General features: G+C 28.9%; 1 protein-coding gene across 1 annotated transcript; it reads right to left on the reverse strand.

Annotated features, from left to right (window-relative positions):
* Nucleotides 1-8,983: 8,983 nt before the first annotated feature.
* LOC112691071 lies at nucleotides 8,984-13,648 on the reverse strand. The gene is made up of 2 exons (XM_025565210.1): nucleotides 13,481-13,648; nucleotides 8,984-10,111 (listed from the first exon to the last, which is right to left on the reverse strand). Exons 1-2 carry the CDS (start codon nucleotides 13,646-13,648, stop codon nucleotides 9,425-9,427), a joined length of 855 nt encoding a protein of 284 aa, XP_025420995.1. The 3' UTR covers nucleotides 8,984-9,424.
* Between the last annotated feature and the right edge of the window lie 293 nt (nucleotides 13,649-13,941).

Genomic DNA, 13,941 nt, shown 5'->3' on the forward strand with positions numbered 1-13,941 from the left:
GGGTGTAAGATACAACTTCAGTCAGCTACATATATAGTGCAATCTCAGTGAAGTACAATTTGAACATCTTAATGGAATTAATTTAAATATAATAATAAATACAAAGGATAAGATAAACATATATATATATATACATGCATAGGTGTGTACATGAGGGGTGCCGGGTGTGTCTGAGCACTCCCAAAATGTTGTAAATTGGATCCTACAATTTAATTCTAAGAGTAAGGAGCCAATATTTTAACTGATGTTGCTCAAATTAAATTAAATTTATTCTAAAATATAGGATAATAAATAAATTATGTTTGTTAATTGAAAAAAATAAAACTAAAGTTTCTAAATTTTCGTGTAATAACTTATTATGATAATTTAAGAGTTACAATTTACAATAAAAGTACAAATCATCAATAATTAAAGCCACCTGAGAAAAATATACGAAATTTGAGGAAAAATATATACAATAGGACTAATGTAGCACAATATTACATACAAATTATAGTTATGTTTATTTAATTATTTATACAATATAATTTATTACAGATACTGAAAATATTTGTTAAAATAGGACCCAAGAATATTGTAGGCACCCCAGTGCCGGCCCTAGAGGAGGGCAAGCCATGTGATCGCACCGGGACCCGCGCTTGTTTGGGGCCCCAGAAATTGTGTATTACGAATATCACTTTATCTATAAGTAAAAATAATATAGTCCCAGTACGCAAATCGCAACCCGTGTGGTCTTGTGGTTTTCTTAGGAAACAGGTTGTTATCGACGAAAATTAAGACGGTACCAATTACGCATAGCTTTGAAGTATTGACGCGCATGCACTTGTAAAATTGTTTATCGTTGATGACAGTACGAAATATTATTTACTTATATAATAACAAGAACAAACGTAGATTTTTATAAACAATTAATAAATCAATAAATTAATATATATATATATATGGGGCCCCGCAAAATTCTGCACCGGGCCTCGAAAACCATCGAATCGGTATTAAGGCACCCCCTGAAATACAGGTCTGCGCACTATGTATATATAATAAATTCCGTTCGAATAATTATGTTTTGTTTAAAATGTATCTTATATATTTACAAACAGTTAATGAATCAAACTGGATATATTAATTAATATTTTTAGTGACGTAAATGTTTATGAATCTTAAGTATGTTGGTTGTTATAAATAATTTAAACATACGAACAATCCAGTTGTATTAAATTTAATTAAAATTATTTTATTTATCAAATACAATTCGTTCATAAAATCAATATTAACTTTTTAGTTAAACAATTTATGTTATTTAGAGGTACATATCTCAATATATTCATTACTACAATGAGCTTCCAAGTCATAAATATAAAGTAATAAATCTTATTATTTATAAAGTAAGCATATTTTTATTTGGTACATTTATATAAATAAGCAATCAATTCGACACAAAATTAAAAACCATGCGTATTTCTTATAATAAACTATAGGTAAGATTCCTTTATAATGTAAAATAACAAAATAGAAACAAAATTATATTTAAAAAAGATTATATGATATTTATTATGGTATTATGTATTACAAACTTAATAAGTAACTTAAACTTATATTTGACATTTTTACAATTAATTAAGAACGATAAAAAATCTTTTTTTCGTTTTTCAAGTAATTTATTTTTAATTTTAATACATGTATTTATAAATTTATTTTTCAAAAAGGTTATAATTCACAATTAGTTTTTTTTATATTCGAAAAGAAAAAAGGAATATTTCATATAGGTGTTATAATTATTAATAATTATTTTCTTTATTATTAGTAACTTTTATTAAATGGGATTATAACATACTTTATAAACAAAATTTGAAATTGCATTTTTCATTTTTCATTTGGATCAAAATATAACTCTGAAAATAAGAAATTACTTCGAGTCCATTTTTTAATCCGATTAAAAAATCAACGAGACTTTAGTATAGTTTTACTTTTTCACTTGCTTTATTACAAATTTCAAATTATTAATTTTATTATTTAAGCTTTAACTTCATAAACTTACCATATTACCAGGTAGTATTTTATATCTATATTATATAATATTATATATTATAATACTTTATAAATTGATAAAATATATTGTATAAATTATCCATTCTTATATATTTTTATATATTGGCATTCTTGTAAGTTATATACTACAGACATACATAAGACAATTCATACTCATCAAAGTATACGTCCAATTGTAAACCATTAATAAATGAGTGCAGGGGTCAGAAACGGATACATAAGCTATTAATGTTTGAATTAATACAACCTACGATCATTATAAAATGTCATTAAATTAATTTTTTTTATCTTTTATTGCCTATACGTTGGTCATTGATTCATCTAAAATTATTATAGTTAAATTATCAATGTCCTAGCTTTAAATCGACAAGATAAAAATAAACCGAACTTAGTTATAGTTTAAATAATATACATTTTTATATTATCATTATTAATTTTAATGTATATCAATATCAAAACAAATATTAAGTTTTATTTAGTCATGATTTTATTGGTAATAATCAAATGAAACATTACCATAATACAGTGGTGGCCAAACTTTTTTTCCTCGGGCCATAAAAAACAACATATTTACATATTAATTTACATATAAATGGATAAATGGTGAACATGTAATCTTCACTGGTTCGTATATATATATACATTTCTTTTAAGATATATTAACAAAATTAAAAGATAAAAAAATATTTATTACATAGGTATGTTTATAATTTTCAAGCAAATTAAATAAATATTCAAATTTTATTCAACATATAATTTACATCTAATTATTATTATATACATTTTGTATTTCTTAAATTTTTAAACTGATCTATGTTAATTTAAATTTTTAAACCAATAATTATTCAGTATTTTTATTATTATAGACATTGAGTGTGCTGGTTTAATGTAATTAATTTAAACGGATAACTTGTACATTTTATGAAACCATTATTCATTTTAATTAAAATATTTTTACTATCATTTATAATATAAAATATTATGATATAAGTATCAAATTAGTATATGGATTGTGTTAATGAGCTTACTACACAATACATATTCCAATTCGTATTATTTTAAAATTTGATTATGTTAATTTATAGTTGTTGTATCTAAATACCGACTAACCTTCAAGTTTTAAAAAAATTAATATATTTTAATACATACATACATACATATGTTTATGAAATTTTATTATAATTTAAAAATAAGCTTATTGTATCTGACGTAACTTTAAATAGATGGTTATAATGAAAATATTAAATTATATTTATAGATTATATTAGTTAAGTATACAGTTTATTAAAAGTATGACGATATTAAAATCAATTATTGTTTATAATAAAGATAAAAATAATAATTTTTACAAGGGTTAATTTCTTGAAATACATTAGCAATATAAATAAAAAATATTTACGAAAGAAAAAATTTCTAATTTTATTACGTTAAAATCATTTTCGACTATCAACAATTATTTATTAATAAGGAGTTGTTTTTGTAAAAATAAGATAATTTTTGGAGAAAATTAATTTTTTTTTTTATAAACTTCATAGTTTTTATGTTTTAGGTCTGCAAATATTTAATACAACAATATCGTTCAAGTTTTAAATATATGTAATTTAATAGTTTTAATTTTATAAACCAATATTTATAATGATAAAACCATTTTAGAATTCTTTCAAAATAATTTGTGATTTTAATTTTTTTGTAAGATAGAATTATCTAGAGCTCATTAATTTTCAAATGATTTTTACTTATTCATAACTATCCAACTCTGCAGAAATACTCGAATGTCAAAAGAAATACCAGTGTTTATATAAATTTATGTTAATATACCAAATTATTTTTGTTAATTATGAGTGCTTAAATGGAATATACGTCATTTTAACACATATATTTTAAACATATACCACTATGTAAGTATACCACTATGTAAGTATATCACTTACATCACAAATGCAATTTTTTTTTTCGTTTTCATATACAATATAATTATTTTCCATATTTTTATTATCTTATTATCCTGTAAAGTCTTAGTGCCAGCAATAAAATTTTCTCTTACGTCATTATAATCTTAATCGTTGATCATGTTCATAAGTTACTTCTAATCTATAATGTCTAGGTCAAACAAATAGTTATAAAGTTAAAGGTATCGATATAAACTATGTTTTTCGGTCTACTGACAGAATATCAGATATACTGAATTTGTATATACGAGTATATGATAGATACAACAATTTAATAACAAAAGTGTTGTATCTTACAGAGTAGGGCATTATTCAAATATAATTTTATTTAAAAAATCATATAAATAAAATTGCATTCAACTATAATTGTTAATTGGAATAATTTTTTTTTTTTGATTCGAGAGGATACAAATGCAGTAAGAGTTGTTATGAAAATTAATGTTGAAGGGAAAAGAGGAAGAGAAAGACCAAATAGAGATGGTTGGATACGATTGAAAATGGTTTGAGGGCCATTGGTAAATGCGTAGAAAATGTAGAAAATCGAAATGAGTAGAGGTTTATGACAAAGGTGGCTGACCCTAAATTGTTGGAAGAAAGGTGAAGAAGAAGATTAGTAATATATACTTTATTATTCAATATCAAATATATTCTATAAAATAGTAATTTAATTTTACATTTTACAGCCGACCGATATTTAGTCTTTAATTCCAAATAAAATCAAAGTATAAAAACGAGCAATCAACAAATTCCGGAATACTCATAGCAGATACCAGTGACGGAAAATGAACGACCTCAGTATAGCTTTGAAGAGCTTCGAAAGTAGGGCGTTGTAAATCGTATTTAAATTGAAACTATTGTAACTTTTTTTGTTTGAATTTGAATCAGAGTTTGTGCAACATCAGATCGAGCATATGACCGTGCCACTGGAAATAAGTGGCCCAACGTGATGGACGAGAAGTTAATGTTTATGATGAGTTTTTTAATACAGTAAGAGGAAGGACAACCTGATAGTGAGTTCGCGAGATCTGAGTTCTAGAAAATTACAGTTTTTGTTTTCTGAAGTGTGAGGTTCTTTTTCTTGGGAGAAGGAGATAGAACTACACATGGTTTTCATGACGTGGCAAGAGCGAACACTTTGTCCTTATACGTCCCGTATGGTGGCTAACGATTCGACATTTATGACCTTTAGGAGGTTCGTGATAATACAGGACTACACTCGTATCTGTAATCAACTATATAGAGGAGAATCTCAATTCATATTTGGAACCGTACTGTAGCTGAAGATTTGGTAGTCGAATTGCGAGGTTAGAGCTGTTCTTTTGTTTTGTAAAATGTGGTCTTGCCTGGAAGTGTGAGGTTTTAGAGAGTTTAGGACTACTATCTGTGGTGTACTTGGACGTGGATTTGAGAGGTTTTGGAGTAAATGGAGCGAAGGCACGATTTGGAAAATGAGGTAGTCGGTCTAAGTCTTTAGATTTTAACATTTCGTCTCATTTATCAGTTCGGTGCACATATGTGCTACGACTATGGTATATGTGTAGCTCGGGCGCACATCCAACAACTGTCTCCAAAGCATAAGGTTAGGTTAGCTAACCTTTAGTAATGAACAAACCATAATTTACTTCATCCTGATATGATGTTAATCATTATTGTATTATAAAAATTGAATATGTAAAACATAAAAGAAAAAAAATGGTGTTAATCCAAATTTATGATAAATTAATCATTATTGTAATATAAAAATTGTACTTATAAAAAAAAAAGAAAAAAACAAAATTCCGTTGCAATGTGTTTCATATTAAAAAAAAAAAAAATCTAGTAAGCTTTATAACAAACTATAAAAGTCAACCACGAGACCCTAAACTAGGAATCGGCAACCTTTTTACTTACAAAGACCATATTTTTTTATCAGCTTTTTAATGTGAGTCACATAAAATTTAAAATTAACGTCATTAAAAATACAATTTTAACGTATAAACTTAATATATATTTATGGATAGTAATAGTCATAATATGAGTTTTATAATGCGAAGTTAAGTTAACTTAGTAACTAAATTAGAATAAAATACATTAAATTTAAAAAGTTAAAAAAAAAATTAGTTAATTCTTGAGTGCAAAAAATATGAATATTTAGTTTCTAGTGTGATTTTTGAGATAACACATTTCTCGCTAATTAATTATATCTGCTTTCATATTGCATGTTAATATTCTTAATCTGCATTCACGTATTTTTTCGAAATTTAAGTATTGGAAATATCTTAAAATGTCTTAAAAATATTAGTGCTAGGTACCAAAAACAGTTATCATTTTTCAGAAAAACTTTTAATACGTTTGAAATATATTTTAGAAAGGCTTGAATAAAATATTTTATAGTCATTAGTAATGACTCATTACTTTCTTCAAAAGCAATTTTAAGAACGTCGTTTTTTTGAAATTCTATGACTCTCATCATACGTGTAGTAAGTTCATAGCTTTTATACGTAAAATTATAATACTTCCGTTTCGATTTTATGTACTACAATTTAAGGTAAAAAAATTAATATTTTTAAAATCATGATACGAGTATATAATTGGAAGGTTAAAGAAAAAGGTATGGTGGGCCGCAAGTTGCTGGTGTCTGCCTAAGGAAATATGGCATACATGTATATAGTAAGATTCTAATAAAAGTATTATTTGAATACTATTATTTCCAAAACACGTGATCCTACAAGGAAAGCTAGTTTAAACTAAAAATCGTATGCATGTAAGGAAATATTAATATAATAGTCATTAAACACTGTGTAATTATTTTTCTATATTATCCAGGAATAAATTATATTTTAATTATTATACGTTAATCGTAAAAAAAAAAAAAATTCTCGCCGAAGGGCTGTTGCTGGACAGTCTCTTCAATTCAAGATTTTCATGTAAAATAAGAATATCGTTATATATAAATTGAATGCTGTTGCGTTTGTGTTTGTATTAATTCTATTACTATTGTAATTCAAATATCTATTAAGCTTATTGTACCACGAGTACAGATTGTTAAATGTTCTTATTTCAAAATAAAAAAAAAAAAAAATTATTATAGACTCATGAATAAATAAAAATATTCACTGTATACTAAGTAATACTAATCTAATACTCATATTGTTCCAGCAAAAATAATATATGATAAATACCATATCATGTGTTCAATTTTAAAGGTAACAAGAAATATTTCGATGACGCATGACCTTGAATTCAATTCTGGTTTTTTTTACAGGGTACAGGACATATAAATACATATGTTTTTGATAAATTCTCATTTTTAATTTTTTTTTTATCTGCGCATATGCAATAAAATAAAAATTTCTTTATTTATTAAGGTCGCTCCACACTATGCATGTTTCGCGTTTCATGTTTTCACGTTTTCGTTGAATTTCGTGAATAGTGTGTACAGCTTTTCACGAAAATTTTTAAAAAATATAACATAAAAAACATTGTTTCAAACAATTAAAACGTATTTTATGTTTTTTTTAAAAAAACTGATTTTTTTGTAACCCTAGCTGTGGTGACAAAATATCTTATCTACAACCGGTTATTACTTTGTTTCCTTTGAAAACGGGCCATTGAAATTCTAGGGCGTGTTAAGTGTGCTGACTTCACGGTAGGAAAATGGAATTTGTGGGTAAGGGGTGAAATCGCAAATTCTAGCAAATAAAGACGCATTGTTTGGTATCAATTTTGAAATTCTAGGGCGACTTGGGTGGGCTAACTTCACGGTAGGAAAATGGAATTTGCGGGTAAGGGGTAAACTCGCAAATTCTTGCAAATAAAGACGCATCGTTTGGTATCGGTTTTGAAGTTCTAGGATGACTTGGAGGGGCTACGTGAAGTTGGCCCACCCTTTTGTTTCTTTTATAATTCGCAAACGGCTTACTCGCACATTTTGAAAATGAACTCGCAAATAAAGACACATTGTTTGGTATCAATTTTGAAATTCTAGGGCGTCTTGGGTTAGCTAACTACACGGTAGGAAAATGGAATTTGTGGGTAAGGGGTGAACTCGCGAATTTTGAAAATGGACTCGCATATTCTCGCAAATAAAGACGCATCGTTTGGTATCGGTTTTGAAGTTCTAGAGCGACTTGGAGGGGCTACGTGAAGTTGGCCCACCCTTCTGTTTTTTAATTATAACTCGCAAACGACTTACTCGAAAATTTTGAAAATGAACTTGCAAATTATCGCAACTAACTCGCAAAGTATTGGTATAGGTTTCCAGTTAATCCGTGAAAAAAGGGTGGGCCAACATCACGTAGGTCAAAATGATAATATTTACGATTAAAAATCATGGCTATTTCTTTTTATAGTAGACAGGTCTTGTAGTTTTATACTGTTAAATTCTATAAATATTAAATATTTATCTATACTTTACCAATAAAAAAAAAATCATTTATGGAAATATAATTTTACCGAGGCCCATTATTTAATACTTTCCGGCCCTGGTAGCCCCAAAGAAATTTCAGGGGCAGGATTTGCTGCCTCTGCTGCCCCCGTGCACACGCCTATGATATACACTCCTATTATAAAGTATTCACTTTCGTACAAAATTATTTTTCAGACATCAAGGAAGTCTATCCCCATTTTTATAGTTTATTGTTTGCAGACTCACATTGTATATATATTGATTAATTATTATTGAAAGAATAATTTATGTGTTGTCTTCTTTCTTTGAATCGACTCTACTATATTTGAATATTTTTTACTTTGATAGTTCCATATTTCAAAAAATGTCGTTATTTAGCGTTTATGACACTTATAAATTGTTACATACTTTTAATAAAAGTGTCCTTTCGTTAGTTTAGTTTACTGGAGAAGACACTTGTAATGAACCGGTCTGATCAAAGACTGACTCAAAACATTTTTACGACGAAGTCACCTTTTGTTGCAGTAATTACACGTTCATTGGTAGAAATTTGAAGTAAAATAAAGAAAACACTTTTTAAGTAATAAATGTGATTTTATTATATTATTGAAACACAACATAATGGTAGCCCGATAAGCTTAACAGTATCGGTTTATTCATAAGTCTGGTTGCATTGTATCAGAATAAGTATGGGCGTTACGTCCCTGTTTATACTCAAATAGTTAGACGTAATGCGTAATAGTAATTTAGAACAAGGAAAAGACTCAAGGCTTTTCGTTGTTCTTTAACCTTTCAGCAGACGCGTATGCGCATTTTGTACGACAATTATAGATTTATTGACATAACTTTTATCTACGAATCCCGACTGGGATTTTTTCCTATTCTACAATGACGTATATGTTATAAACCCTTAATAATTGTTATTTAAACTTACGTATTTTTCAAATTATTATTGATGTATATTTCAATCAACTCCGTCCGATTGCATGAAATACGTCTCACGCCAGGTCATATCAATATATAAATCATATAAAATTATAAATCAATAAATAAATGTCAATAATTTATGGTCATATCCATTCCGGGTGTAATTACGTTGATCATGATCGACAAATGGTGGTCTACGTCCATTGTGGTATCGTCCTCGGTAATTATAGACCCCAAATGGCTCGGGAGTATTTTCCGATTGTCTATTACTAACTTTCTCACAAAAAGACGTAAATTCTTCGAATTCCGTAAGGATAGCAAGAAGTTCATGAGTTGAACGGGGACTACGGCAAGTAATTGTCATATCTAGGGTACACGGATAATGCTGGATAATGACACCAATAAGATCATATGCATCAATGGCTGGCCCGAGATATTTTGCCTTGGCGATCCACCCCATTGCATGCGTAGCGATACCATGAGACGTTCGATATTGGTATGGACAGAAAATTTCGTTCCGTATTTTTCTCTGGGTCGCTGCGGACCAAAACTGTTGTCTGAACAATACCTTTAGTTCGTCATAAGTATTTGGGAATGGCATTAGGGATTCTAACCAAACGTTAGCATGACCAGACAGACGGCGTTGAAAAATATCAATTCGTTGACCATCATGAAAATATCCATATTGAAAATATCGATCAAGTTGTTCTAAAAACTTCTCTAGATATAAATTTCGTCGTTGTCCATTGAATTCCGAGATCACATCACAAAATCTTTCAGGTTGATTCATTGATGATGTTGTCTATGCGAACAATTGGGCTGACCCATGCTGTACAGAAATGTTCGTTTCATTGGAATTATGGGTTTGTTCACAATTTGGGGTTGATTTCATAGATTCGGAGACACTGACTTGTAGATATTTTACAGACTCTTAAGAACTTTAACTTCCTTCACCACAGAAAGTGATTTCTCATTTGATCTATTCTGTCCGACCTAATACGAATCTTGATTTCGATGTAGAACAGATATATTTTTCTCAGTCTTGGTGATCTTCTCATCATGTCCATTAAGTCGTTCAACAACAACTCCAAATTACTCCTTAATCCGAGTGATGTCACTAATGCACATGGTTTTACACTCAGCAATAGACTGGAAGGTTTGTTCATGACGTTTACGGCTTTCTTCGTTCGCTCGTTCCATGATTATAAATAAGTCAGCAATAGTGGCTTCAGTATTTTGGGTTGTCGAAGAACCTGGTTCTTTAGACATGGGCATGATGACGTTTGGTTTCTTTTGATCTCTTCGAAGTAGTTGGTCAATTAGACTACCCGGCGGATGAATCTCACGTTTACCAGTATCGGTCCATGAACTCTCACATAAAAAACGTTTTTTTTTTTTTTTTTTGAAGTATGAATTCAGTCGATCCAATGATACTCAAATAAACAGTCAAAACAAAAAATAAAAAATTATTTTACAACTAAATTTATAAATTAGTATGAATATATAATAGCAAAACAATGACCAATATGTAATAATTGAAAATATATAATAGAAATAAAATGCAAAAAAAACATCCCTCCCAATGGAATAATCGAGTAGGACCCATAACAAATAAACAGCACATTCAGCACCCGGATAATATAAATGAAATGTGCGATTATACAATATAGTATAAATCTAATACGTTGGCCCTAAATAAATAATAATAAAATAAATATAATATGGTCACAAAGAACTTTCAATCGATAGTGCACTCAATAACAAAACGACAGCTCCTTCAAAAGATAGATAACTTAGTAATTACATTTTTTTTAAATTCTTTTTTTTAATATTATTATTTTTTAATTTTTTTATTCTTTTATTATTATTATTATTTTTTTTTTTTACATCACTATAAATATTTTTTTTTTGTCTATTGAAAACTTACGTAAAACGTATCCTGGCAGGGTCACCATGTGTGGCGATTGATATTCAATTTAGAAACGAAATCCCACGTGGACTCATTTAAACTGAATATAATGAACAGGGCCGCCAGCCACGGGCTTTCGCGATGGATACGCAAAGATCGTGGATTTAATCGCGAATGAATCTTTCCAGACTCATTATTATGCAATTGATTTATTTATTTTTTTATCACGATGAAACCAACTTCGATTTCAAAATTTTCATTTGAAAACGTTTACATAATTTTTATTAGACAGACCTCCTTCAGGTAAAACAAACTCAACTATAGAGACAATAATTCAAAACAGACAAACATTAAACAAGAATAGGACATCAATACAGACCAATGGTAACGACATTCGACCTGACATCGGGATATCCCCCCATCGGGAGTTATTCCGGACGCTCTGCTCCATCCCGTTTACGTAATCACTGTCGTAAAAAGAAATACATATATAATAATAAAATAATTAAAAAAATACGTTGTGACACCACCGATGGCTAGGTAACAACAAAACAAAATTCCGTCCGTAATCGTTCATATCGGGATTAAAATTCACATATAAAAAAAAATCAACACATCCGAAAATCGATCGTTGTAGGGGAAACGGGAGGCAGGTCTGACTGATGCACCCGAACGATAATAATAATAATAATAACACTCTAATAAGATTCAATGTCCGAGTTGGAGATATTCTGAACCTTACAACCTGTTTAGCTTATTAACTAAAAACCTGTCCCTAATTATAAAAGTATTTTAATAAATATTTGTTTACGACTACACCCAAGGAAAATAAGTTAAGGAAAAGACTACAAAGCAATCTTAGCTATGTCGTAGTGACCCCGGTTACTACACACTTATAATGTATTTGTAATCATAATTATATATTTTATTTTGTTATTGAAATATTAAGATCTATATTCATATTCATATATTTTTTTTAAATACTATGCCAGTTTATTAAATATAATAAATAATACACATATTTAACCTTTTACTAACCATATTTAACTATTGTTGAGGAGACATATAACATAGGGCTGCCATTCGTCCCGATTTAGCCGGGACACTACCGGTTTCAAGCTTGCTGTTCCGTAATTCAATAAGTCCCGGTCGGGACAAAAAATAATACCGGTTTCATGAAATTTCATGTTTTAAACCACCATATAATCACTCTTATAATTTTATATAAAATCAATGTGATTTTTTGGAACAAATTTATCGCGGAACAAATGGTAGTAATCCAATATATTATTATTATTATTATTATTATTATTATTATTATATTATTATCAATGTTAGGTCGTATAGCTAATATTATAAATTTTGTCGTTTACTTCAATTGAACTTTTATCCATCATAATGATTGTTGGAATAATATTCTGTTTATAAAAATGTTATTGATAAACTACTTTGTTTTGACGAGTAATAATAATAACGAATAATTTCGTCATGATAGAAAAACAGTTTTCGGCTGCGTGCACTCCAGCTTGCTTCGTGTAGGTCGCCTGTGTATAGGTTGATTTTTATTATTTTGACGAAATAAGTAATAATTATTTTTTTATACCTATTTATGTACTTTTTAATCGCGTGATTTTTGAATTTAATTGTAATAAAATGGCTCCGAAAAGACTATGTCGATTCACTGAAAAATTGAAAAAGGAATTCCCTTTTATTAAAAAAATTAAAACCAAATAATGATTTTGATGTTCATTTTACTATATGTTTAAGTAATTAATTGGTTACTCATGGTAAAAAAACAGATATAACTGGCAATATTAAAACATAAAAGACGATGTCAATATTTTAACTCGACAAAAAGTAAGTAATAAATTAAAACGTAAAGCTTTGGAGGATCCGTTTGAAGCGTTGCAAGTTTTACACCGAGAATTACGCGAAGGAGATATAAGTAGTCTAACTACTATTGACACGATGCGTATAAAACTAGCCATACACGATCCGGTTTGCCGGAGAGGTCGTCCTGCGCAGTTTAACCTGCACAGTTTTAACCGATTTCCGGCGACGACATACACGCCACGATTTGCCGTATACGCAGGACTGCGTAGTCACACGCTTTCTGGCCAATAGTCCTCAGCTGCGAGTGTCGAATGTTCAAAATATTTATAATTTTTGGCTTTTTTTTTTAATCAGATTCTCATATTCTTATATTCTTCATATTTTTTTTTCTTTTCAGACGCTGCTTCTTAAATTGTTGATTTTCTTTACCACTAAATCCTTGTTCGCATCTGGTTCAGATTCTTTTAATTTGTCCACTAATACTTTGTAAGCCGTTTCCCTTAATGGGCGGTCATGGTAAAGCTTAGATTTTGTTTGCCACATACATAGATATAATTTATATAAATTTATAAATTCTTCCAAATTCTTACGGTTCATAATTATATTATATAATTTAATAAAATATGTTAGATATAATATAGTAAAATATGTTAAGTTGTAATAAATTGTAAAATAAGTTACAATGACAACAAACAAACAAAACCTAACCTTCAATAAACATAAAAAGTACTATGCTGCAAAAGTGAACCAGTCGGTCGAACGACGGTAATACCAACACACGGGCACACACAATCCGGTATGCCTGTACAGTAATGACTGCGCAGGCCAAAAGAATCGTTTTTCGATTTTTTTCCGGCCGCCTGCACAGTCCCCGAAAACTGCGCAAACTT

The sequence above is a fragment of the Sipha flava genome, unplaced genomic scaffold (assembly GCF_003268045.1).
Source record: "Sipha flava isolate LNK unplaced genomic scaffold, YSA_version1 553_pilon_pilon, whole genome shotgun sequence".
Classification (NCBI taxonomy): domain Eukaryota; kingdom Metazoa; phylum Arthropoda; class Insecta; order Hemiptera; family Aphididae; genus Sipha; species Sipha flava.